This window comes from Antennarius striatus, chromosome 24 (genome assembly GCF_040054535.1).
Source record: "Antennarius striatus isolate MH-2024 chromosome 24, ASM4005453v1, whole genome shotgun sequence".
NCBI classification, from domain to species: domain Eukaryota; kingdom Metazoa; phylum Chordata; class Actinopteri; order Lophiiformes; family Antennariidae; genus Antennarius; species Antennarius striatus.
This window is the reverse complement of record NC_090799.1, coordinates 8,338,248-8,365,204: the sequence shown is the minus strand read 5'-3', so window position 1 is coordinate 8,365,204 and position 26,957 is coordinate 8,338,248. Positions and strand designations below refer to the sequence as shown.

Genomic DNA, 26,957 nt, shown 5'->3' with positions numbered 1-26,957 from the left:
TTCATAATTTACGATATTTCGTATGTACCCGAAGGCGGCATTGGACTCTGGGTTGTTTTTATGTTTTTTTCTGGACACCGGATTGGGAAGTGCTACTATGGAGAGCTGTGTAAACAAAACATGGACTCATGTCATTGTTACTTTAAACGTGGCCCCGATACTCATGAAACACAATTTTACGACTTTCCTCAGAAGCAACCATCTTGAATTTTTTGAGCGTATACTGTACTAGAAGGTTCTTGTCAGAGTGGAATATAATTACTTGTGACATGTTATGCATAGCAAGGTCTGGTATGAGACACTCCTTTTGGAACACTTTCCATATGTCAGAATTATGTCAAGCCATTATGGACGTATTATATACACCTATTGACAAGGGCTTGCTGTGGGAAAGTTCCTCTGAAGTCTGATTCCAAAGGTTAAGTAATGCTGATATACCACACACTGAACATGAAACACAAATTATTCTTTCTGTAAACATTAAAGCTTTTTGAAATGTCTGTTGCCATGATTAAGCACTTTATAAATAAAACTTGATTGAGTCTTTTCTTCCTCGCACAAGGAGTTTAGACAGTTCACAGTACGCCCACTACTTCAAACCAAAACTAATTTAAACATAGTTACTGTACATGTTCTCTTGAGCAACGAAAACTGCTATGCACAGGAAAAAACATGCACTAAAATAGATCAGCACTAGTACTGATCTCCAGTTACTATTACAGATGTGGCTTTATCAGTTTTTAATCAGATCCAGTCATTAAGAAAAAAAAATGTCTGCTTCATTTTGAAGCCGTTCCAAATATAGGGTCTATAAAACTTCTTTAACAGCTTCCATTAAAGGGTGATAATGTAATATATGACAACATCATGAGTGCCACATAAATCATTACAGCCCTCTTCCTCACTTCAAAATAATTGTGACTTCTTATGACCAGACTTCCGTTTTTCCTTTATTTTATTTTCTGTTTTAATTCTTTTGCACTTGAACCATGTAGAGAATCCTCTGAGGCTGCTCAGTTGTCACATGAGCTTTCTTTTGTGGAGCTCACTTCTTAACAACTTATCACCACGCCCTCCATTTCTAAACAAACCTGAAACGGCGCGCCTCTACCGGAACCTGGTGGCTACTTCTGGTAGGAGACCTACAGGTACAGGATGTTCCCTTCTTTAGAAAAGGCGTGAATGTGATGATTTTACTCAAGAACATTGCCTGAACGTAGACCACCGGATCTGGTTCGTATCTCATCGTGACAATATTAATGTTCTCTTTAGCTACATGGAACACATCAACGCCTGCTGAGGCGTTATGGATGCTACATTCCACCAGAGCTATGTTTTAAAAAGTAAAAATGTCTGTGCATAAAAGGCTATTGTAGAAACCTGTCAGTAAAATACTGGATACTGAATCCTCCTGAAGTCAAACTGCTCCCTCAGCAGATACAGGTCTGATTAATCCACAGCAGCGCCCAGTGCTGGCTACAAATAAAAGTCATCAACAGAGAAACTTCTACTTTTCCTTTCAGCTTTTCCCTTCAGGGGTCGCCACAGCGAATCAGTTGCCTCCATCTAACCCTGTCTTCTGCATCCTCTTCTCTAACACCAACCACCTTCATGTCCTCTTTCACTACATCCATAAACCCCCTCTTTGGTCTTCCTCTAGGCCTCCTGCCTGGCAGTTCAAAACTCAGCATCCTTCTACCAATAATATATGCCCTATCTCTCCTCTGGACATGTCCAAACCATCTCAGTCTGGCCTCTCTGACTTTATCTCCAAAACCTCTAACATTTGCTGTCCCTCTTAAGTACTTATTCTTGATCCTATCCTTCCTGGACATTCCCAAAGAGAACGTCAGCATCGTCATCTCTGCTACCTCCAGCTCTGTCTCCCGTCTTTTCCTCAGTGACACTGTCTCTAGACCAAACAACATTGCCGGTCTCACCACAGTTTTGTACACCTCTCCTTTCATTTTAGCTGAAACTCTTCTATCACACATCACACCTGACACTTTTCTCCACCCGTTCCATCCTGCCTGGACACGCTGCTTCACCTCTTCTCCACATTCTCCATTGCTCTGGACTGTTGACCCTAAGTACTTAAAATCCTCCACCTTCTTGATCTCTTCTCCCTGTAACCTCACTCTTCCACTTGGGTCCCTCATTCATACACATGTACTCTGTCTTACTGCGGCTAACCTTCGTTCCTCTCCCTTCCTCTCCACCTCTCTAGCTTCTCCTCCACCTGTTCCCTGCTCTCACTACAGATTACAATGTCATCTGCAAACATCATAATCCATGGAGATTCCTGTCTAACCACAGTCTTGCAGTCCTCATACATGTCCTGCACCGCTCTAACATACTTCTGATACTCCAGACTTCCTCATACAATACCACAGTTCCTCTCTGGGCACCCTGTCATAAGCTTTCTCCAGAACTACAAAAACACAATGCAGCTCCCTCTGGCCTTCTCTGTACTTCTCTTATCAACATCCTCAAAGCAAATACTGCATCTGTAGTACTCTTTTTTGGCACGAAACCATACTGCTGCTCACAAATGCTCACTTCTGCCCAGAGTCTAGCTTCCACTACTCTCTCCCATAACTTCATTGTATGGCTCATCAGCTTTATTCCTCTGTATTTGCCACAACTCTGTACATCTCCCTTGTTCTTAAAAAAGGGCACCACCACACTTCCACACACACCTCCATTCCTCAGGCATCTTCTCACTATCCAAGATCCTGTTGAACAACCCAGTCAGAAACTCTACTGCCACCTCTCCTAGACACTTCCATACCTCCACAGGTATATCATCAGGACCGACTGCCTTTCCACTCTTCATCCTGACTAATCTTTGCTACATCCTGGTCCACAACAGCCACCTCTTCTAGTCTTTGTTCTCATTTTCCTCGTTCATCAACTCTTCAAAGTACTCTTTCCATCTTCCCATCACATTATTGGCACCCGTCAATACACTTCCATCCCTATCCTTAATCACCCTAAGCTGCTGCACGTCCTTCCCATCTGTCTCGCCAACCTGTATAGATCAGTCTCTCCCTCCTTACTGTCCAACCTAGCATACAAGTCATCATAAGCCCGTTTGGCCTTTGCTACCTCTACCTTACGCTGCATCTCCCTGTACTCATGTCTACTCTCCCTCCTCTCTCTTGCTACGGACACTTTCTTCCTCTCCTTCTTCAACCAACAGTAATCCAATTTCTACCGGCACCCTTCAGGTGAACAGTGCTGATGGTGGTATTTGTTAACCCAGGCCTCGACCGATCAGGTATGGAAGTCAAATGTTCAATACGCGTATTGATTTGGCAGAAGTCAGATGCCCTTCCTGACACAACCCTCTGTATTTATCCGGGCTTGGGACCGGCACAAGACACTGGCTTGCGCCCTCTTGCAGCTACATTTTAACACATCCCAAAAAGATAACTTCGAAAAAGAACTTGTCTTGCTATAAACAATCTAGATGTAAAGAAAAAAATGACTTCACAAAATGTTTGACTCGTTTGTAACTGACCATTTCAGATGCAGTTATAACATTTATTTATAACATTCTTAACACATGCTCTCTCCTTTGCTTGTGACTTGTGTGAAAGTGAGAATGTTCTCCAAGTAAAGCTAAAGAAAAATGTGTTTTTGTGAGTTAATTTTATATATAACTATCGTGTATCTTGTGTGTGTAGTTTGTTATCAAAACAAGGCGTGATTCAGCCGACACCAAAGGACAAGACATCAAAACAGGGTTTTAAAGTCTGTTTAAAGTATTTAACAGTGAAATATAAATTGACCTATTATAAACTCTCAGGATCTATCCTCAGCCTGCAGACAAGGCAGACACAATGACAGGCGGCATCTTCTGACAGACTGGATTGATGCTGCTCGGAGTCGACTGGACCGACTGGCCCCAGATTTTAAACCAGTCTGTATTGGTCTGGTCCAGTCCGGTCCTCTTGTGATAACAGACGTCACACCAGAACCTTCAACGGTCCTCAGAGGGGAGGAAGAGGTCTTGATCTGTACTGCAGATTTCTGCTCCTGCCCTGCATCATCCTGCGTTCGGGTGGAGCAGCTGATTCTTGTCTGTGATTGGCCAGCAACCGCCTCTGCCGGTCGGTATGGGCCCAGATGCCATTGTGGCTGATGATGGGAGAGGTTCAGAAATGAACACCTGTCAGAAGTGGAGCTACAAAACACAGAATGGTCAAATTTAATTTTTCTCCTGTATTTAATAGAAATATTCATCTAATACTCCAGAAACCCAGGCAGCTAGCTCACATGCTGAGTGACGTCTGAAGAGAAGAGTCGGCCGGCCAGTCTGGTTTACTTGGACTCATCATGGTCACATAATCATCCTGAGGCAGCCTTGAACTGTGGCTCCCCTGTGGTGACATCATCATGTACCCCAGCCTCTCCTCCTCCTCCTCTACCGACTCCCATCCCTCCAACTCACCAGCTGCAACTCTGCAGTCATTCTCCTGCCCTTTGGTCACTGGGAGAGAGTCCATCTTCATGTCCATGTAGCCAGTGGTCTCAGACATGGAGCACCGCTGGAGGTCTGACGCAGACTCTGGTTGTCGCCCCTCTTGTTGTGTTGAACTTGTCTGGGTTTCAGAGCTCCTGGGGGGCAAAGTCAGACGCGAACCAAGCAGTCTGACGTTCACCAGCTTGTCTCTGTATTTGGGTCTGTAACGTTTTGAAGCCAGAAGGTTTAGAGGCTGATGGTGGGTGGAAGTCGGAGACTGGCTGAAGTCAGGAAGAGCCCGTAGAGCTTTGACAGCATCACGGACCTCTTCATGAATCCGCTGGGCTACTGCTGGACATCCTGCACAGACCAGAGAAAAAAAAGAGAAGTCATGCTGTGATGGTCAAAGAGCAAGCAGTAAAATAAAATGACTGACTTGCTCTTCATCACCTTGGTCCTTGGCTTCCATCCAGATCTCTCCTGGACCATTGGGTGCAGACCTGCCGAGCTCCAAGAAGAACAATCCATCTAAGTGGCCGAAGCGACGGATGCTCAGCAGCGGTATCGTAACCGAAGGCAAATCAGCAGGGCTCATTCTGACCAGGGTGAGTGATGAAGATGTGAGGCAGAGACGGCTCTCCCCCACCAGGGACTTAGAGGAGCCCAGATCTCTGGGCTTCACCGTAACGGGCCAAACCTTCGAAGAAGATGAGGGACAACTTGGAATTAAAGCAAAAGTTGTACATATGACTTCAGAATCTAAGGCTACAGTGAATTCTTCACAAGGTCGTTTCTTTCCTATCATTTTGGCAATAATCATTTTTTTAGTACCATCAATTTCCTTTTGAGTGACTTAGTGATGTATTTTATATGATGCAACTCCTGTTTGAAAACAAGGGATCATATTGCACTCTTATTTTGGACGCACTTTCTATTTAGATGTCGTCAATCTTTTGTGGACGATAAACAACCTCACAAAATAGGAAAACCATAAATTACAATATGGCTTTAGAAAACCCTGAGTTTTTAACTTTAAAATATATAAAAATAATGTGATTATTCACATTTGTCTCTTTGGCATTTGAGGGCCACAGGGAGAAATTTGTCTACCTGTAGCTGCAAGAGTGCACAAGCCAGTGTCTTAACGTGCCGGTCCCAAGCCCGTATAAATACATAGGGTTGTGTCAGGAAAGGCATCCGAAGTAAAACTTTTGCCAAACCAAACATGCAAATCAAACCTATGACTTCCATACCGGATCGGTCGACATACTGTGTGTCCAGAAGACCACGTGGAAAGGTAGCAAGGTTGGAAGTTTAGGAGCAGGGTTCAAGTTGTTCAATCATGGTGTAGATAGGAAAAGAAATAGAGGAGGAGTTATCTTGAAGGAGGAGTTTGTTAGGAATGTCCTGGAGGTAAAAAGAATGTCAGATAGAGTGATGAGCCTGAAGCTAGAAATAGAAGGTGTGATGTTCAACGTTTTTAGTGGGTATGCTCCACAGGTAGGATGTGAGCTGGAGGAGAAGGAGGAATTCTGGTTGGACTTTGATGAAGTGATGCAGAGCATACCTAGAAGTGAGAGAGTTGTCATTGGTGCAGACTTCAATGGACATGTTGGTGCAGGAAACAGGTGATGAGGAGGTGATGGACAGGTTTGGTATCCAGGAGAAAAATGCAGATGGTAGCTGACTTTGCAAAAAGAATGGAAATGGCTATAGTGAATACTTTCTTCCAGAAGAGGCAGGAACATAGGGTGACCTATAAGAGTGGAGGTAGGAGCACACAGGTAGACTACATCTTGTGTAGATGGTGTAATCTGAAGGAGATCAGTGACTGCAAAGTAGTGGTGAGAGTGTAGCCAAACAGCGTAAGATAGGGGTGTGTAGGATGACTCTGGTGGTGAGGAAGATGAAAAGGACAAAGACAGAGCATAGGACGAAATGGTGGAAGCTGAAAAAGGAAGAGTGTTGCATGACTTTTGGGAAGGAGTTAAGACAGGCTCTGGGTGGTCAGGAGGTGCTTCCAGATGACTGGACAACTACAGCTAATGTGATCAGGGAGACAGGTAGGAGAGTACTTGGTGTGTCATCTGGAAGGAAGTAGATAAAGAGACTTGGTGGTGGAATGAGGAGGTACAGGAGTGTATACAGAGAAAGAGGTTAGCTAAAAAGAAGTGGGACACAGGACTGAGGAGAGTAGAAAGGAGTACAGGGAGATGCAGCGTAAGGCGAAGGTAGAGGTGGCAAAGGCCAAACAAGGGGCTTATGATGACTTGTATGTTAGGTTGGACAGTAAGGAGGGAGAGACTGATCTATACAGGTTGGCAAGACAGAGATGGGAAGGACGTGCAGCAGGTTAGGGTGATTAAGGACAGGGATGGAAGTCTATTGACAGGTGCCAGTAGTGTGATGGGAAGATGGAAATAGTACTTTGAAGAGTTGATGAACGAGGAAAATGAGAGAGAACAAAGACTAGAAGAGGTTACTGCTGTGGACCAGGAAGTAGCAAAGATTAGTCAGGATGAAGTGAGGAGGGCATGGAAGAGGATGAAGAGTGGAAAGGCACTTGGTCCTGATGATATACCTGTAGAGGTTTGGAAGTGTCTAGGAGAGGTGGCAGTAGAGTTTCTGACTGGGTTGTTCAACAGGATCTTAGATAGTGAGAAGATGCCTGAGGAATGGAGGAGAAGTGTGCTGGTGCCCATTTTTAAGAACAAGGGAGATGTGCAGAGTTGTGGCAACTACAGAGGAATAAAGCTGATGAGCCATACAATGAAGTTATGGGAAAGAGTAGCTGAAGCTAGACTAAGGGCAGAAGTGAGCATTTGTGAGCAGCAGTACAGTTTCATGCCAAAAAAAAGAGTACTACAGATGCAGTATTTGCTTTGAGAATGTTGATAGGGAAGTGCAGAGAAGGCCAGACGGAGCTGCATTGTGTTTTTGTAGATCTGGAGAAAGCTGATAACAGGGTGCCCAGAGAGGAACTGTGGTATTGTATGAGGAAGTGTGGAGTGTCAGAAGTATGTTAGAGCGGTGCAGGACATGTATGACAGTGGTGAGGTGTGCTGTAGGTGTGACAGAGGAGTTCAAGGCGGTCGGTGGGACTGCATCAGGGATCAGCTCTGAGCCCCTTCTTGTTTGCTGTGGTGATGGACAGGCTGACAGACGAGGTTGGACAGCAATCTCCATGGACTAAGATGCTTGCAGATGACATTGTGATCTGTAGTAAGAGCAGGGAACAGGTGGAGGAGAAGCTAGAGAGGTGGAGGTTTATCCTGGAAAGGAGAGGAACGAAGGTTAGCCGCAGTACGACAGAATACATGTGTGTGAATGAGAGGGACCCAAGTGGAAGAGTGAGGTTACAGGGAGAAGAGATCAAGAAGGTGGAGGATTTTAAGTACCTAGGGTCAACAGTCCAGAGCAATGGAGAGTGTGGAAAAGAGGTGAAGAAGCGTGTACAGGCAGGATGGAACGGGTGGAGAAAAGTGTCAGGTGTGATGTGTGATAGAAGAGTATCAGCTAAAATGAAAGGAAAGGTGTACAAAACTGTGGTGAGACCAGCGATGTTGTTTGGTCTAGAGACAGTGTCACTGAGGATAAGACAGGAGACAGAGCTGGAGGTAGCAGAGATGAAGATGCTGAGGTTCTTTCTGGGAGTGATAGTGATGGATAGGATCAGGAACTAGTACATCCGAGGGACAGCACATGTTAGAGGTTCTGGAGATAAAGTCAGAGAGGCCAGACTGAGATGGTTTGGACATGTCCAGAGGAGAGATAGTTAATATATTGGTAGAAGGATGCTGATTTTTGAACTGCCAGGCAGGAGGCCGAGAGGAAGACCAAAGAGGAGGTTTATGGATGTAGTGAAAGAGGACATGAAAGTAGTTGGTGTGAGAGAATAGGATGCAGAAGACAGGGTTAGATGGAGGCAACTGATTCAACTGTGGCAACCCCTGAAGGGAAAAGCCGAAAGGAAAAGAAGATTCACATTTGTCTGGGCGAGAATGAAGTTGGAGATCTCCATTCATGTGACCAAAAAAAAAAGCAAGAACAAGGCTGTCAGAGACTGCAACACCCCCTGAAGTCAAAATTTTCTCCTGACCTACTTCCATAATGGTTGCAGCAATGAATTCTATATTGTACTTTCGAGTATGACATTGACCTACTTTTCCAAAGGTGAAGTTCGTCACATTTTTGTGCCTCTGGCTTCCTGAAAATTTTGCTTTTTGTTTTGCGATTATATCTCATCAGGTTTCAGAGATGTGTACCTAAAAAGGTATAAAAGTGAAAATTTGACTTTGACCTAGTTTTCTCAGGGTCAAGGTCATCATCTCATTTTCATCCCCTTTGCCGCCCGAGTAATGTGCTTTTTGTTTCATCTTTCTATCTGCAACTGTTGTGAAGATATTTGGTGGACGGACAGACAGACGGACGGACAAATACACAAACACTGACAATTACTGTACATCACCAATTTGCGGGATGTAAAAACCCATCCAACCTCTTTGAAGAAAGCAGCAGGGGGCAAAGTGCAGTACCCATCATCCTCTTCATCAAAACCCTCTCCATGCTCTTCATCCGTCTGCTCTTCCTCCATCAGCTTCTTCATGGCCTGATACCACTCCTCCTGCTCCCTCTGGTCCTCTACCACCAGCACCATGGTCTGATCCCTGGCGTACACCGCCAGCATGTAGCCTTTCCTGGTATTGCTAATCCGACTCACACCAAGACAGCATCTGAGGTAAATCACCCTGAAGAGTGAAACCAATTCATTTCAGACTGTAGCAAATACCGTAATGAAGTTTCTGCATCTTTCTCACATTTTTACATTTTGTCATCAACATCTGGTTGACATCTTTAAACACTTGTACTTGATTTAAGCGACTTTAACCAACCCTTGCTTGCTTGAGCCAAACAGCGCAGCTTTCCCGGCAGATTGCCCTGTTGTGAACTTCTCCTGGTTCTTGTACCACTCCAGTCGACTCGGCCCGGTGTGGCTCCCCGCTCTCAGGACAAAATATCTTCTGTGGTTCCGATCCTGCTTTCCCAAGTAGCCCCTTTTCACCACGTCGGTCTGCGGCCCTGAGGAGGAGGTCATGAGGGCCAGAGGGATCAGGGCATTGGAAATCTGGCCGGTGCAGAACAGCTCCTCAAAGAAACGAGATGGGGGACTGGACTGCGTTTTGGCGCGACGGTCGTTGGAATCCTGCCCTGTGTGATGGATCATCCACAGTGGAATGGCTGTCCTGACCGGCGACCATGTCTGAGGGCATCTGGTGCTTCTTTCTGCAGTTTCATCCATTTGAAGATGGAAACCTAACACAGAGGAGGATGAGGAGGAAGAACAACCAGGATATTCCTGGACTACATCACGAATGACACAAAATTAATACACAGTAGCCATAGCATTTAATAAATATATCTCAGGTGTTGGGCTGTTCTGGCATTTCTAATTCAATAAAATGTTTTAGAAATTGATAATCCATAAGCACATTAACTTGCACCATTATAACTCTATACTTTAAATCATATAAGGGTTTACGTATGAATGAAGCTAGCTAGCAGCTAATTGAAATTGGCTAGCCAAGTTCGCTAGTTAGCCCCTCTCATATTAATGAGATGAAATTATTTGATTGAAACTCACCTGAAACAAACAGGAACAAAATTCACACATGAAAACACACGGAGAGTTGTTTGTTTGTCATTCCGGACCGTCTGAAGAACTTTAATATCTCTTTTAGTTGTTTTCAGGGATAAGTACCGGGATGTTTAACGCAGGTGTATCAGAGAGCAATCAGTGTGGCGTTCAGGAGCGCCTCGTAAATTTGTCAATTCAAAAAGAGAGGTTCGAGTTCGGTGGGTTGGGTAGGAAACAAAAGCACCTGCCCACGACAAAAGTGAAGTACATGAATAAAGCACTGAATCAATGATTTTTTTCATGGTTCTCAAAGAAAAATAAGATATAGCTACATAATCCAATCAACAATTAATCAAAGACTCAAAATAAAGATATGTATAAATAAGTGAATGCACAGTTAATTCAGCAAATTAAAGATTTTAATGCAGGTTGCTTAAGAAGTCCACTTTAAAGCAGACATCAATTTATGTGATGCTAACACAAACGTGAAGATGTAAGAAATTGGGTCATAACAGTCAGAGGAAGTGGTGTTTGATCGTGATGTCAACAGTTGTGTTGTAATAACTGGGCGGAGGTTTGCTTTTGCATGTTCCACCACTAACAGCTCCTCGAGAACACAAGTGAGCATCGACCAACCTGAACGTCTAGATAATTTCTGATTCAGAATGCTTGTCCTCCCTCACGTCCTCAGCTGGACTGGTCTCTTCCAGGTCCTGTTTGCAGTAGGAGCTGGACTCGGAGCTGTGGTGGCGGTCTTAACGACGAGGCTGTTGTTGCAGCATGCCTGGTACACAAACAGGTTGTCCTGCTTCAGCAAGCCTCACACCAGCTCCTGGCTTCTAGGCCACCTGGGCCAGGTAAGATACACATATGAGGCTGCTGGCACACACTTAGTCTAATTTGTCAGTTTTATTGTAAAAATGTTCACCTTGGTCGTTGACACACCAGGAAATGACAAGCCCAGTATTACAAAATATTATTGCGACATACCTTATTTGTCATTCAGTTCCATTGAACAGTTATGAAGGAGCAGGTGCAGGGTTGTAAAATCTGAACTTGTGCCTCAGATGCAGAACACAGAAGAGGGTCTCCTGCGGGTGGATGAACTGGTGCAGACGTACAAACACTCTTGCTGCTGGTTCCTCGGCCCTTTTTATCACCTGGTCAGAGTTTTCCACCCCGACTATGTCAAACCTCTGCTCCTGGCTTCTGGTAGAGTAATATTTTACAATTGTGTATTTGTTTCTCATTAATGCATTGATTAATGATGTGATGCTGATTGTTCTTGCCATCCCATCACCTTCCCTCCATCCAGCCAACATTACAGTTAAAGATGAGCTCATCTATGGTCACCTGCGCCCGTGGCTCGGTGAGTCACACAACTCTTCGCTCACTGGATCAGTTTCCTTTCCCACCTGAAGGTCATCCTCACTCCCCAAGCTTTCTCCCTCTCCTGTCTTATAGGGCAGAGTCTGTTGCTAAGCAACGGGGAAACGTGGTCACGAAAGAGGCGGCTGCTGACTCCAGCTTTTCACTTTGACATCCTGAGGAATTACGTTGCAAAGTTCAACTCCTCCACCAACACCTTGCATGTAAGAGGACAACACCGCTATTTCTAAAAGAGTTTATATGTCAGTCGTATAAGATGAGCAAAAATATGGTCTCTGATTTTTCGATTAGTTTAGACATACTGTAAGTTGATGATAATGTTTCAGGTTAAGTGGCACAACATGGCAGCAGAAGGCACAACTAATATGGAGATGTTCCACCACATCACCCTGATGACCCTGGACAGCCTGCTGAAATGCGCCTTCAGCTATGATAGCAACTGTCAGCAGTGAGTACACAATTTCTGGCTGTCCTGGGATGGATTCTTCTTCCGTCGTACCTCCGTGTCTTTCAGACGTCCTGTCTCCAGGTCCTCCAGTGACTACGTGTCAGCCATAGTGGAGCTGAGCGACCTGATAATGGATCGCCGGATGACGATGCTCCACCACTGGGACTGGATTTACTGGAAAACCTCGCAGGGAAAACGATTCAAAGAGGCTTTAAGCATTGTGCACAGGTGTGGCGCATGAACAGGTGCTGCAAAAACTACAGGAACCATGACGTTTGATGACACAAATAATTTAAACGGCGTTTGCAGGTTTACTAGAGACGTGGTGGAGAAACGCCGCGCCTCGATCAGCCGAGAAACAGATTCCGACATGGCACCTAAAAGGAAGAAAGACTTTGTGGATATCATACTACTGTCAAAGGTAGGGACATGTGGAAGTTGTGCCACTGCCTATAGGGAGGAGGATCTGCTGATGATGATCATTCCCTTCATGTCCTACTTCAGGATGAGGACGAGCAGGGCCTCACAGATGAGGAGATCCAGGCTGAGGCGAACACCTTCATGTTTGCAGGTGAGCTTCTGACGCCTCTCTTCAGCATTGATCACGATTTGATGCCCGGTCATCTCACTTTGACGCTTTCATTCAGGTCACGACACAACAGCCAGTGCCATCTGCTGGACCCTGTATAATCTAGCTTACCACAACCACTATCAGGAGAAATGCAGGGAGGAAGTGATGGAGCTGATGCAAGGGCGTGAGACGCATGAAATCGAGTGGTTGGTAAACACACAAAACGACTTGTGTAATTCTGTAAAAGTGCTGCTTAAAAAGTGACAAAAATTGTGCGTAAATATTTAGAAATCCTGTGATAAGAGCAGTTAAATATGCATTTATCTCAGGGAGGATCTGTCCAACCTTCCCTTCACCACCATGTGCATCAGAGAGTCTCTCAGGCTCCACGCCCCAGTGCAGGCTGTAACCCGGACGTACACACAGGACATGGAGCTACCAGGAAATCGGACAGTCCCCAAAGGTGAGGGAGGAAGACCCTGATTTTTTTTTAGAGTCAAAGAACTTTAGGCTAATCCTTTATTCTTCCCAAGGTGTCATCTGTTTGGTTAGCATTTATGGAACACACCACAATCCTGATGTTTGGACAAACCCCAATGTAAGAAATTTAAACTGATTTTTTTTCTACTTTTACTTCACCACAGTTACATCCTGTTTGATAGATTTGTGTTACGCTCTTTTAGGAGTATAATCCTCTGCGTTTTGACCCTGCAAATAAAGGAGGGCTGGCTTCGCACGCCTTTATCCCCTTTTCCTCAGGTCCCAGGTGAGGTATTTCTATCCCACTTTCGCTGTTAAGTGTAACTTTGATCTAATCAGAATTTGTTTTTTGTTCACAGGAACTGTATTGGTCAAAAATTTGCCCTGGCAGAGCTTCGAGTCGTGGTGGCATTGACACTGCTCCGGTTTCATCTGTCCCCTGGAGTGAACCCTAAACTCGGTAGCAGCTCTGGGGGAGTTCGCCGTCTCCCCCAACTCGTCCTGCGTGTGGAGGGGGGCTTGTGGCTTCAGGTGGAACCTCTGACCCCCAAACAAATGATCAGATGTGATGACCTCTGAAGTACAAATCCTCACATCTGGAGTTCAATAAACGAATGAAGTAAATTGTGAGACTGTATTGATTGTTTATTGTCAATTTAATCATCTTAATGCAGTTGTTTGTCATTAAAATTACTGTAATTTAAAAATAAACCCAAGAATACCACCTTGCATCGAATCAAGTGTATGTCTCTGTTAGATTTAGTAAAAGAAGAAACAAAAATGTTAAGGAGATGCAAGTTCCAAGTTTATTTATTCTTATATAGCCCAGATTCACAAAGAATGTCTCAAAGGGCTTTACAATCTGCACATGGACGATATCCCTCCAACCTTTGTGTACTGCGAGCAGTACGACCCTCACATCGGATAAGGAACAACTCCCCCCAAAACCCTTTTAACAGGGGAAAAATGGATGGGAGAAACCTCAGGAAGACTGCAGAGGAGGGACCCCTCTTCCAGGAGTGGAGAGATGAAGTCATAGATATAGCATGTACAGATTAACAACACAATAATAACAATGACAGTAACAATAACAATAATAAATATATGACAAAGGCACGCTGATCCATCCAGTAGAGCGAGTCACCACCAGCCGATGAAGCACACAGAGGTCACCGATTGTCGAGGATCCACCACTCTGAGGACAGACCAAATAATGCCTAAGTCGTTGTTCTTAAAAAGTGACAGTGTATAATTACTCCTGCCAAAACCCAAAACCACAGCTGAACCTAATGAGATGGAACCAGAATCCCCTAGTGGATGGTGAAGCAGGTCCATTGTGTAGCTTGTGCTATTGCCAGCCAAGGAATCAGACAGAGGTAGCAGATTGCCGATGATCCACCGATGATCCACAAAGGCCTGAGAGAGACAACAGGAGGGGGGGGGGGGATAGAGAGAGCAGGGGGGGAGTGGTGATGGAGGGACCAGAATGGCAGAGGATTAATGGGAGACAGGGGCTACACCTAAACATTGAGACTGCATCCCACCCAATCTTAGTTATATGTTAGAGAGAACAGATACATTTTGAGTCTAGATTTAAAGATATCTATGGATTCAGACCTTCTAATATCTACAGGGAGATTATTCCATAGGAATGGGGCACAATAGGAGAAGGCCCTCTGGCCAGCTGACTTCTTTTTAACTCTAGGAACACACAAGAGACCTGTATTCTGAGAGCGGAGAGCCCTCATCGGAGTATAAGGTTTAACCAGGTCAGACAAGTAGGTGGGAGCAAGCCTATTAATGCTTTTACAGGTCAATAGAAGTACCTTAAAGTCAGATCCATCATGAATCGGGATCCAATGTAATGCAGCTAATACTGGGGTGATGTGGTCAAATTTCCTAGTTTTAGTTAATATTCTTGCTGCTGTGTTCTGAACCATCTGAAGGCCCCTAGTACCAGACCGAGGCAACCCCGATAGCAGAACATTACAATAGTCAAGTCTAGAGGACACAAAGGCATGAATCAGAATCTCTGCATCAGCCATAGATAGAGAGGATCTAATTTTGGAGATATTACGTAGATGAAAGGCGACCTTTGACACCTCTTTAATGTGATGTTCAAAGGAGGGAGTTGAATCTCACGTTACTCCAGGATTCTTGACTGTTGAAATGTGGGTTATGCAAAGTTTTTGTTTTAAATAAATATTAGATATGGAAATATGTAGGGAATCATCATGTTATATTCTGGAATAAATTGTTTTATACATTTAATGCCTACTAAGTTTCCATACAGCGGCATAAACTGGTTGTGAACGGTTATGTCCTCAACGAACCCTGAAGCTCTGACGACACGATGGCCCGCCCCACGCCTTCTCTGATTGGTTTATACTGATATTTCCTGGAATCTTAACCAATCATGACCCTAGTAACATTTCCGTCGTATCAGTAGAAACTTCCTCTTGTGAAGTAGTAACGTCAACTCGTTTTTGGAGCCACCAGACATAACGTGTTTCGACAAGGTTATTTGGCGTGTTCGCGTAGGTTTGGAAAAGAAACAGTTAGGATTACCTCTTGTTTTTTTTCACCGTGAAAGAATAAAATGACATCTGCGATGCTCCTGGCCGGCTGGGTGTGTGCCGTTATGGCGGCTATTAGCGCAGCATCAGGTGAGTTCTGAATGTTACCCGACTCGTTTTGTTCCTTTACTGTATATAAAACCATTATTCTTTGTTCAAGGTTTCATTGTGTACGCAGTGTTTCATTATCGTGGTTTCCTTATTCACGGTCGCACCCAGTTTCCCATTCACATTGCTAGCTAGCTAGCATTTTTTTAAATTCACGGGTTTTTTAAAATTTTATATACTGATTTAAATCCCCGCAGGGAAATTAGAGGCACACTCTACTAAGTTTGAATCATGCATATATATATATACAGTGTGTGTGTGTGTGTGTGTGTGTGTGTGTGTGTGTGTGTGTGTGTGTGTGTGTGTACAGGAACACACGAACACACTAACCTAAACATGAGGACATTTGCACCAAATTGACAGTAAAAGTGAATTTCCTGTAACTTTGCTGAAGGCCATGATGCTAAAATTACAGGGATCAACCATTAAAAAATCATCACGTGTCGGTTTTCACAGCAACTTCATAGCTGCATGCTAAAGATCAGCAAATTATAGTGAATTTTTTAAAAACCCTTTCTGAGGATGCAAACCGTAGAAATCCTGCACACTTATCTCATTTTTGTTCCTCAGGGACTATGGTGTACAAGAAAGTGGGAGATGAAGTCGTCCTGAAAGTCCCTTCTTCTGTGACCGGCAAAATCGGGTCCATTGAATGGACTCATGGTACCGACATAGCCGTCTCCTGGGGTGGAGCTGGACAAGAAGTGGAAAGTTTCCGTCAGTTCAGAGGTATTCCAGCCAGGTGTAAAGCGTTGATCCACAAGTTGTACTGATGGATTGACACTTTAATTCATTACGAGGCGTGTGTCGAGAAGTTAACACTGTCTTTCTGTGTTTGTGTAGAGCGTGGAAGCTTGAACACCACTGTGGGAGCGTTGACACTGATTGGACTGACTCTAGAGGATGCTGGATTATACACACCAGAGGTCAACAACATCTACAAGGATCCCATTCGTCTCTTCGTCATCTGTGAGTGGCTTGATTTCACTCTCTGTGGATTGTCTTCACCAAAATCAAGGAAATCTGTGACATTTCTGTGTGTGTGTGTGTGTGGGTGTTCTCTCATGATAACAACAGCTCCAGTTTCCACTCCCACTCTCTCTGAGTCCTGTGACAGTGAGATGACCGTCTGTGTTTTGACCTGCAATGGAGCCACGACAGACGCCGGTCCGATCACCTACAAGTGGAGGTTTGGTGACCAGGAGTTGCCATTTTCAGCTAAACAAGAAAGCATCTCAATGGTTTGTCTTACTTCAGACAGAAACAAGCAATTTATGTATTAATTTTTTTCAGTTTAAAGGTAAATGAGTAGAAATGGTGTTGCGTATCGTCCTCTTCTTTTTGAAGGAGGACTATTTGAATACTGGCGAGTTCAGCTGTGAGCTGGTTAATCCAGTCAGCTCGGCGATCAGCGTACCAATCCTCAACCCTTTTGTCTCAAGTGAGATATGACTTCCACAATATTTTATTTAATGCATCTTATCATAGATTTTTGTCACCTTTTAAAATGTCTTCTGATGTTTTTATTTTACAGGAACTCAGAGTGCACCATCAGGGAGTGGAAATATTTCTGTGGGCATAACGTGTTTGGCCTGCCTGCTGGGGGCTGTGCTGCTAGTGGTTCTCTTTCACAGATGGAAAGCAGGTTAGAGAATTTATCACAATTTTAAATGAAATAACAGCTGGAATGGACATTTCAGATACTCTGAGGTTGATTTATTTCCTTTTTTTACTCCTTTAATTTCCTCTAGGAATGTGGTTCTTTCAAAAAGGTTAGAAGTGTTTTAAATTTCTTCATTTTTTTTTAATCATACATCTCAAATAAAAGCCTGATGAATGTCTTCACTTCCTTATCTTCTTCCTACAGAGTCGATGCCATGGGAAGCAGGTTGGTCACGTGTTTGTCTGGTTACTTCTGTTTTGTATGAAAACGAAACAAATCTGTTTATAATAAAACACCCATTTGTGTCTGTTTCTCTCCACTGTTAGGCTTCTGGAGCAACAGTGAGAGGCAGAGTAAGTCTGAGCCCCTGCCTGGTTTCGGTTTGTATTATTTTAATTATCTTAATTTGAAATTCTTGACGGTGATGCCTGTGTGCATATCATTAATCCAGCGACTCCAGCGAGGGAACCTGAAAGTCCTGCCACTACTGCTGCTGCTACACCAGCAGAGGGTAACAACGACTCAACACACATCGACAGCTTTCTGCTGAGGTGTCATATTATTTTCTTACTCTTCTTTTATCATTTCTCAGAGGCCAAGCTGATGACGGGCCAACAACCTGCAGACAAGGTGTAAAAGAGGACAACCTGGTGGGCTTCAGAGCTGAAGTGTAAATAGGAGGAAGACTAAACGTGTGTTCACGCCGACACACGTTATTAAAAAAAACTGCACTGACTCGAAAGCAAGAGTGGAATGATCGTGAAGCTGTTTTCAAAAAGTGGCAAGGAAGTTAAAACACCGACGCGGGCCTCAAGTCAGCCTGAGGTTTTGTTCCCAAAGAGCCAATGAGGAGCCTCGAAGCTTAAGACCCAGGACTTCCTGTTGGCGCAGAGAATCCAGAACTTATTGAACTTATTGGCTTGTGATTCAGGGATCGTTGGAACATGAAATGATCGTGTGGTTCAGGCGAACAAGGATGTCATTCTGGAGTATTTATGATATTTTAAGCTTCGACAGTCATGCTTTTATTTTTTATGGTGCTTATTTTGTGGTTCTTGCTGAATGTATTTAACTCATCCACACATTTCATCTGTTACCAGTTTGCATTATGCTCAGAATGTCCTTTTTATTCTCTTCCAAAGAATGTAACTTCATCTGTTACCAGTTTGCATTATGCTCAGAATGTCCTTTTTATTCTCTTCCAAAGAATGTAATTTCTTTATCTTGTTTGGTGCTTCAGTTCGGCGGAATCCCCTGTCAGAAGGAGTTTCAACTTCCACCTCCGGCAGAACTTCACCCACATTCCGGGGGAGGCGGGGGACATCGAGTCTGAGTGGACCATGTTCCGCGCCTCCATTGTCGAGGCGGCCGACCACAGCTGTGGCCGTAAGGTGGTCGGTGCCTGTCGTGGCGGCAACCCCAGAACCCGCCGGTGGACATCGGCGGTAAGGGATGCCGTCAAGCTGAAGACAGAATCCTATCAGGCCTTTTTGGCCTGTGGGATTCCTGAGGCAGCTGATGGGTACCGGCTGGCCAAGCGGAATGCAGCTTTGGTGGTTGCTGAGGCAAAAACTCGGGCGTGGGAGAAGTTCGGTGAGGCCTTGGAGGAAGACTTCCAGACGGCTTTGAGGAAATTCTGGTCCACCATCAGACGTCTCAGGAGGGGGAAGCAGTGCAGCATCAACACTGTGTACAGTGGTGATGGGGCACTGCTGACCTCAACTCGGGATGTTGTGACTCGGTGGGGAGTCACAACATCCGGCGACACGCCTTCCCATGAGTAAGCAGAGACTGGGTTCTCTGAGATGGGGTCTCCTATCTCTGGGGTTGAGGTCACCGAGGTGGTTAAAAAGCTCCTCGGTGGCAGGGCCCCAGGGGTGGATGAGATCCACCCAGAGTTCCTAAAGACTCTGGATGTTGTAGGGCTGTCCTGGTTGACATGCCTCTGCAACATCGCATGGACATCGGGGACAGTGCCTCTGGATTGGCAGACTGGGGTGGTGTGTTCCAACTACAGGGGGATCACACTCCTCAGCCTTCCTGGTAAGGTCTATTCAGGGGTTCTGGAGAGGAGGGTCTGTCGGGAAGTCGAATCTCGGATTCAGGAGGAGCAGTGTGGTTTTCGTCCTGGCTGTGGAACAGTGGACCAGCTCTACACCCTCCGCAGAGTCCTTGAGGGGGCATCGGAGTTCGCCCAACCAGTCTACATGTGTTTTGTGGACTTGGAGAAGGCGTTCGACCGTGTTCCTCGGGGGGTTCTGTGGGAGGTGCTTCGGGAGTGTGAGGTACCAAACCCCTTGATAAGGGCTGTTCGGTCCCTGTACGACCGATGTCAGAGTTTGGTCCCCATTGCCGGCAGTAAGTCGGATTCGTTTCCAGATAGATAGATACTTAATAATCCCGGAGAAAATTGCACATATCCACTGCTCAGCCAAACACCAGGAAAAAACAAAACAGGACATACCACAAGACACACTACACTAACAGACACATGTAGCATTAACAGGACATATACTAAAAAAATTAAAATATAAACAGTATCAAATTAAATTAAATCCATTTAACCGCGTGCTGACCTCGCCACCTCCCCCCTGCTCCTCCTGAGAGAGTCATTGTACCCCCTGATGGCACGGGGCACGAAGGAGGAACTCAGCCTCTCTGTGGAGGCGCCGTGTGACAGCAGTCTGTCGCTGAAGGTGCTCCTCTGCTGGGAGAAGGTGGTGTTCAGGGGGTGGCTGGTGTTCATGATGGCCCTGATTTTAGACATGGTCCTGCTCCCCAGAACTCCTCAGAGTCCAGGCTCGGCACGACCACTGAGCCCGCTCTGCGGATGAGTCTGGCGGAGTCCAACCCAGTGAGGGTTGGACTCCGCCAAGGCTGCCCTTTGTCACCGATTCTGTTCATAACTTTTATGGACAGAATTTCTAGGCGCAGCCAAGGCGTTGAGGATGTCTGGTTTGGTGGCCTCAGTATTGTGTCTCTGCTTTTTGCAGATGACGTGGTGCTGTTAGCTTCATCAAGCCGTGATCTCCAACTCTCACTGGAGCGGTTCGCAGCCGAGTGTGAAGCGGTTGGGATGAGAATCAGCACCTCCAAATCTGAGGCCATGGTCCGCCAAGGGTGGAGTGCCCTCTCCGGGTTGGGGATGAGATGCTGCCCCAAGTGGAGGAGTTCAAGTATCTCGGGGTGCCGTTCATGAGTGAGGGTATGATGACACGGGAGATCAACAGGCGGATCGGTGCAGCGTCTGCAGTGATGTGGACTCTGTATCGGTCCGTCATGGTGAAGCAGGAGCTGAGCCGAAAGGCAAAGCTCTCGATTTACCGGTCGATCTACTTTCCTGCCCTCACCTATGGCCACAAGCTGTGGGTCGTGACCGAAAGAACGAGATCCCGGATACAAGCGGCCGAAATGAGTTTCCTCCGATGACTCGAGAGTCGAGCCGCTGCTCCTCCGCATCTAGAGGAGCCAGATAAGGTGGCTCGGGCATCTGGTTAGGATGCCTCCTGGATGCCTCCCTGGTGAGGTGTTCCGGTCACGTCCTACTGGGAGGAGGCCCCGGGGACGACCCGGGACACGCTGGAGTGACTATGTGTCCTGGCTGGCCTGGGAACGCTTGGGATTCTCCCGGAGGAGCTGGATGAAGTGGCTGGCGAGAGGGAAGTCTGGGCTTCCCTGCTTAAGCTGCTGCCCCCGCGACTCGACCCTGGATAAGCGGAAGTGGATGGATGGATGGATGGAGCTTCAGTTCCAGTAATCAAGCTTTATTCTGGTCGTTCCAGTATCTGACAATAATCCAGCAGGTTTACTGTTTGCCTTTAATGTGTGAAAATTTATTTCAGCACTTACCTGAAATATTTTAGTACACTATTTAAGCCACGCTGTTAAAAAGCCAAGTGTTATTGGAGCAATTATGTTACAACACTGATTTTGAGATTTTAAAAAGCCCCTTTTTTGTATTTGAAGGCCAACAGCGCTGTGTCTTGATCTTGAACTGGAGTGTTTGTGTTTCAGGCCAGAATGAAGTTTGTGTGTACTTGAGTTGTGTAATAAAATCTTCAACTTTGAAGTGAACCTCTTCATTTATTTCCTATTCAGCTGTAAGAAAATAAAATTGACTTTAGCCTCTAGAGGGCAGCAATTTGAAACATTTCATTCATTAAGTCTCTAAAGAAACGTCAAATTTTATTGTCATGCCATTGAAATTAGAGCTTTGGTGCTCCCCAGCTGGTCCCTTGACTCTTAATAGCACAAAATACTATATAATACAAATACTAAGATCTTCACTTTTATCAATTGATGTTAAAAGCAAAGGTTGCATTAGGTGCTAATGCAGTAAGAAATTTTCGGACATCTGATTGGGCTCCTGAGTCACCGTTGAGTCACCGGTCTAAAGAGCAAATGTGACCTTCCAACAACAAACATGTCCATGTTTCCCTTCCTGGAGGAGGAACTGGGTCTGGAACATGTCAAGAACATCAGCTGCACAAACAGACAGAAAAGGACCTCCAGCCGACACACACAAACAAAAACGACACAGGCCTTCTTGTTGCGATCACCTGGACATTGTAGTCGTTTGAGTTGAGCTCAAAAGTAAAACCAAATGCTTTTAATCCACCAAGTCGTTTATTTTTGAATAAAAACAAGCATCTGATCGCATCATTGTCCTTTTACAGCATTCAGACTTGTTCACAGTTATTTCTCAGCTGGTACTGATATCTATACATTCCGAATTTAATGACAATTTTTTTTTACAAAGATTCATGTTGACACTCTGCATCCCATCACACTCTGGATGCTCCTACATCCTCATCCTCACCCCTGCCTATACAGCCATCCAGCTTTTAGCTGCTGGAGCCCTATAAGGAGGTTGATTGTCCAACAATATACTGTATATCAAACATCACATTCTAGCAACAAAATTCCGACTAAATCGTCAAATAAACATGTATTTCTTTCCTATAATCATTACTTCCACTTAAGCAACATATTCTGTGACCTGTTTTGATCAAATATGATTTCTGCAGCTGGTGCATGTTTAAGAACAACTCTGATAGTCTCACGCAGCAGGCAGGCCTTCATTGCCCCCTCTTTAGGTCGTGAATCAAAAATAAAAAAGCTAGCAGCCATTAAATGCCAGGTCTCACCTCCCCTGTGTGCTAATGCCATTACAATTAACCCAAAGGGGCCGGAAGCTGGTTTGGAAAATCATACCAGAGCAGTAAAAACTTAAATAAAACAAAAACACGTGAGCCTGACTTTGAAAATCTTCAGTTACGCTAAAAATAATTCAGAAAATTTCATCGTGCTACAAATGAGCATCAAAAAACCCCACAAAAGCTGCTGATGTCTTTTCAGAACTGTAACTTCGGATACAGTTGGAGTGTAAGTAAATAAAAAGATGTTAGTATTTAAAAATCAATTGGAAGGGGGAAAAAACACTCCTTTCCTTGTATAACACTACAAATGTGATCCCTCTCTAATGGAGATCTTTCGCCGTGATGTGAAACAAAAGGCAAGAGACCGTTTTTAGGTTTCGTACAAAACTTTTGTAGTCGGAATCCACCCTGTCGGCCCATCCCGCTGGTTGAAGATGAGGCACTTTATAATGATTAAGGCGCAGCAGACGGCTTGAACGACTCACCCCGCCGAGTCTGAGGTTGTTCATTAAAAAAAACACTCCTGTGGTCGCTACACTTTGGCACTTGTGCCGTTGGACAGAGTTTCTGCCTCTGAATTTGAAGTCACAGGACGCAGCTCCACAGGCGCTGCAGCATTGGCTCCGCCTCCTCTGGCAGGCTGATTTCTATAGTGACGGATGATGACAAAAGCGGCACCGATGAAGTAGAAGATGGTGAGGATGAAGAAGTAAACGGTGTACACCAGGAACTGTAAAAAGAAAACAGGCGTTTCGGAGTCAGATGTCAGATGTGAAGTCGACGAATCGCCTGAGGTTTTAACGGTTTTTACCTGTTGGTGAACTTTTAACCCCAGGCCTCTCTTGTCGGCAAAGATCAGGTTGATGATGGTCTTCAGAATGGTCCCCAAGAAGGTGTTGATGCCGAACACCAAGGCGCAGAGCTCCTTAGTGAGAGACGAAGCGATCTGGAATCTGCAGAGAGGTGAGAGGATCACCAGACGGGAAGGAAGCCTTTAACAGAACCTAAAAATGTTCCTCTCTGTAAGTCATGCATGGTGTTTGTCGCTCACGTGGCGATGGGCACCAGGAACTGGTAGATGCCCCTGAACAGGATGTAGGCGACGTAGCAGACCCAGATGTTGTCGGTGCTGATCATGAGGAGCAGTAGACCCGTTTGCAGCGCCGTGATCACGCCGATGACCAGCTCCGACCAGACGTTCCAGCGGATCTTCACGAAGCCGGCGATGAAGGATGTCACCGTACCTGCACACGATTTCTATTTGATTCAACCGATGCTATCAGGGTTAGCGTAATACAGTAACTGACGACCAGGTTATTCATACACAAGCTGTCACGTTTGTGCCTCGTGGCTATCATTAAACATTATGTCATCACTGTCTGCCTCAGGGTCACTCAAACCTTGAGTTCATAATTCTGAACTCACTGACCTATTTTTGTTATCTCTTGCTGAAACTGACTGTTTAGCATTGTATTCTGCAAAAGCTTTGCTGTCGAGAGAAATCCTTCTGGTCTGCTTCGAAATGAACTTCAGATTCTTTGCCGAGTTGTGTTCACTTGCTTCTAAATTTAGACGACAAGCCAGCGCGGCTTGCCAAAGCGAATAAAAACATGGACAGTGAACCTGTCTGCTATCAAAGTTTTAAACATAAACACAAATATCTCACTTAGTAAGGTGGAAGCTGCCTCCACGCCGCCGTTGTAGACGTGCCGGTCCTCAACAGCCACGTAGTCCAGGACTTTGTTCCACAGGATGTGGACGTAGAACAGCACCAGGTAGTATCCTGTGGAGTTGAAGACCCACCACAGGGACCACAGCCTCAGGTTGGGCACCTTCACCACATTCCTCACCTCAAGCAACATCTGCACAAAGACAGAAGTCCTCCAGCCAGACCTGGAGGACGTCGCGTTGTCCTTCGGGTTCATTTGGTCCAGCTCGGCCTGAGTGGCTGCTTCCACTTGTTGCTTCTGCTCCTGATTTATCCGGTTGAAAAACAGGGAGCGCTTAGGCCAAGGGAGGCACATGGCAAGCAGCAGACCGAAACTGACGAAGCCCAACGAGATGGCGTTCAGGGTGTAGTAGCTGACTTTGCCCACAGACAAGCACAGCTGGCCCAGGACCGAGCTGGTGAAAACTCCTAACAGGACCGAGGAGCGCGAGTATCCCGCGACCCGCTGGTAGAGGCCCGGACTGACCAGGGAGAAAATGTAGGAGGAGTAGGCCATGCGGCAGGCCATGGTGATGCCGTAGAAGAACTCCATGAACTGCATCTCCAGGAGGGAGCTGCCCAGGAGCAGGATGAGCCAGATGACCACCTGGCTCATTCCCTGGATGATAAGGACCGGCTTGTAGCGCATGAGATCCGTCAGCAGGAAGGCCGGCACCAGCACCACCATGTAGGAGTAGGTCAGCACAGGAGTGATCTCATTGGTCACCTGGGGATTAATGAAGATAAAAACTAAATATGTCCAGATGAAGTTCTCCTCAATCTATTCCTGATCATTTCCCTTAAAACAAATTCAAGCCTATTTCATCCATCCATTCGGGAGGAATGTGAACTTTGACCTCAGTAAGCAGAATTAGCAAACTCCCTGTGGTGCTACTCGACTGTTCCTGCAGAACAAGAAAGCACATGACGGATTGAAGTCATGAGCTAAACATGCAGACCTGACAGTCAACCTCAAATCCAACTGGAATGTCTTCATTCTCCCATTACTGGCTCTGTCAAAATTCCAACTTCGGCTATACTCGGGGTATTTTCCAAGATAGTAACACCACTCACCTCTTTCCTGGTGAAGTTCTTCTCTGGACTGAGCAGGTATGGTGTGATGAAAGGTTCCCCTGGCTTTATAGAAGCCATAAACCCAAAGAAACACAAGAAGATCACGGCCCACTTCCAGTCCTTGGGCTCCCCGGTTTCCTCTGGGGCCACATCGGACGAAGGCAGGGCATCGGGGGCAGAGGCAGCCACGTCTCCATCTCCAGCTTCACCTGTTCTTTCCTCACAGGCGGACTCCTTCAGATTGATCTCGTTCTCTTCGTCCGAACCGTCCCCATTTCCTGCATTTGCATCCATGACCATTGTCTCAGCCGGTTGACGTGCCGCTCTGCGATTCAGAGCACAACCGTTTCACCTGGTCAAATCACCATGTGAAACGTTTTGGCTGGGAATTTGCAGACTTGAAAGAATACGGTTGAATGAGGAAAAACGGCCTCGGATGAACACTTCAAGCAGATCGGTGTTTCATCTCAGTTCATACGCCTCTCTGCACCAGAGAGTACTGAGATGATGACAGTAAACCATTAATCAGGTTATGAACATGTAGTTAAAATGCAACATGCTTCCTTTGGCATGTTTGAGAAACTGTTGACCTTCGATCCAGTGAGCACATTTCCATCCAGCAGCTGAGTCTGGTGACACTGTTAACCTGAAAAGATAACAATGCTGTGAGATGATCACATTATTCTGACAGTGTGGAGCATGATTGCTTTACTCTTGCCTTGGAAACAATATCTAGGTCGATTAAAAGGGTTATATTTATTAAGGAAGATCAATATTGACGGATCTGCTAAATTTTGTAATTACTTAGTAGTAATTCAGGTGAAATGTCAAAAAATTGCCATCACAAGCATTCAGAACGTCCTCAAATAGCCTTTTTGCTCTGATTAGATGTCCAAACTCAAACTAGGTTAGTCAAGAATGAAAACGATCAAATATCTTTATTTAAAAGATATTTGTTAAACCTGGGGCTAAAAACTACAGTACACAGATGAAAACAGCGTTCCCCTACTGGATGTCATACGTGATCAGTGTCAGGGGGAACGCAAACAAGTTGCACAAGCTCGTCACTGGATAACCTCGTTAGCCTGTTAGCACAGGCTAACTAGCTAAACTTGGCTGTTGTTGCGTTATTTGTGACAAAACGCCGCAGTTTGACATGCGAGAAACACCCGGAATGTAGAGTAAATGCTGCCGGCAGCTAGCAAGCAAGCTAACGGTACATACGTATAAAAATACAACACATCAATTTAGCTTTACATAGCAGCAAAAAAACAAAACTATATTTATAAAGTTCAGTCCAAAAAAGTAAAAAAAAAAAGTAAGAAGGCTTTTCGTTCAGAAGGAACGTTTTACTCTGAATACTATTTTGGTCATGCGCATAAGTAAATTAGCTCCGCATACCTCGTGCGCTGTTTGAAGCTGCTACACAGACAATTCGCAAATGGGAACGCTCGCCAAGAGGTCACTTCCTATATGAGGCTCACGTGGCTGCCGGACTGCCCCGCCCCTTCGCGGTCCTGTCTCGTGCTGCTGATCCAGGATCCATTCATTAAAATGCTCGTTAAAAGTCCGTCAACAGTATTTTACGGCTGCAAATAAAATAAAATAAAATAAAATAAAATAAAATAAAATAAAATAAAATAAAATAAAATAAAATAAAATAAAATAAAATAAAATA

At 45.2% G+C, this 26,957-nt stretch overlaps 3 protein-coding genes across 3 annotated transcripts; 2 read left to right on the top strand and 1 right to left on the bottom strand.

Annotated features, from left to right (window-relative positions):
* The first annotated feature begins 10,699 nt into the window (after window positions 1-10,699).
* Window positions 10,700-13,710, top strand: cyp4f3 (cytochrome P450, family 4, subfamily F, polypeptide 3). The gene is made up of 13 exons (XM_068309416.1): window positions 10,700-10,960; window positions 11,171-11,315; window positions 11,419-11,472; window positions 11,568-11,695; window positions 11,819-11,940; window positions 12,022-12,168; window positions 12,250-12,361; window positions 12,445-12,511; window positions 12,588-12,717; window positions 12,841-12,974; window positions 13,045-13,109; window positions 13,195-13,277; window positions 13,351-13,710. The coding sequence occupies exons 1-13, from the start codon at window positions 10,769-10,771 to the stop codon at window positions 13,568-13,570; spliced, it is 1,599 nt and encodes a 532-aa protein (XP_068165517.1). The 5' UTR covers window positions 10,700-10,768; the 3' UTR covers window positions 13,571-13,710.
* A 1,732-nt stretch (window positions 13,711-15,442) lies between these two features.
* LOC137591260 (carcinoembryonic antigen-related cell adhesion molecule 1-like) lies at window positions 15,443-21,388 on the top strand. Its single transcript, XM_068309147.1, has 11 exons — window positions 15,443-15,657; window positions 16,246-16,404; window positions 16,519-16,644; window positions 16,753-16,916; window positions 17,023-17,116; window positions 17,210-17,320; window positions 17,427-17,447; window positions 17,543-17,563; window positions 17,665-17,691; window positions 17,790-17,849; window positions 17,931-21,388. The coding sequence occupies exons 1-11, from the start codon at window positions 15,591-15,593 to the stop codon at window positions 17,972-17,974; spliced, it is 894 nt and encodes a 297-aa protein (XP_068165248.1). The 5' UTR covers window positions 15,443-15,590; the 3' UTR covers window positions 17,975-21,388.
* A 342-nt stretch (window positions 21,389-21,730) lies between these two features.
* Window positions 21,731-26,814, bottom strand: slc19a1 (solute carrier family 19 member 1). The gene is made up of 6 exons (XM_068309143.1): window positions 26,681-26,814; window positions 25,280-25,925; window positions 24,164-24,932; window positions 23,549-23,741; window positions 23,309-23,450; window positions 21,731-23,227 (listed from the first exon to the last, which is right to left on the bottom strand). The coding sequence occupies exons 2-6, from the start codon at window positions 25,577-25,579 to the stop codon at window positions 23,030-23,032; spliced, it is 1,602 nt and encodes a 533-aa protein (XP_068165244.1). The 5' UTR covers window positions 25,580-25,925; window positions 26,681-26,814; the 3' UTR covers window positions 21,731-23,029.
* Between the last annotated feature and the right edge of the window lie 143 nt (window positions 26,815-26,957).

Bases quoted from the DNA above. Each gene is read 5' to 3' on its own strand.
- cyp4f3 (XM_068309416.1), top strand. From the start codon at position 10,769: ATGCTTGTCCTCCCTCACGTCCTCAGCTGGACTGGTCTCTTCCAGGTC. The intron at 11,473-11,567 runs GTGAGTCACACA...CCTGTCTTATAG, and splicing joins TCACCTGCGCCCGTGGCTCG to GGCAGAGTCTGTTGCTAAGC. The intron at 13,278-13,350 runs GTGAGGTATTTC...TTTTGTTCACAG, and splicing joins CCCTTTTCCTCAGGTCCCAG to GAACTGTATTGGTCAAAAAT.
- LOC137591260 (XM_068309147.1), top strand. From the start codon at position 15,591: ATGACATCTGCGATGCTCCTGGCCGGCTGGGTGTGTGCCGTTATGGCG. The intron at 16,645-16,752 runs GTGAGTGGCTTG...TGATAACAACAG, and splicing joins CATTCGTCTCTTCGTCATCT to CTCCAGTTTCCACTCCCACT. The intron at 17,321-17,426 runs GTTAGAGAATTT...AATTTCCTCTAG, and splicing joins CTTTCACAGATGGAAAGCAG to GAATGTGGTTCTTTCAAAAA.
- slc19a1 (XM_068309143.1), bottom strand. From the start codon at position 25,579: ATGGTCATGGATGCAAATGCAGGAAATGGGGACGGTTCGGACGAAGAG. The intron at 24,933-25,279 runs GTGAGTGGTGTT...ATTAATCCCCAG, and splicing joins AGAACTTCACCAGGAAAGAG to GTGACCAATGAGATCACTCC. The intron at 23,742-24,163 runs GTGAGATATTTG...AATCGTGTGCAG, and splicing joins GGCAGCTTCCACCTTACTAA to GTACGGTGACATCCTTCATC.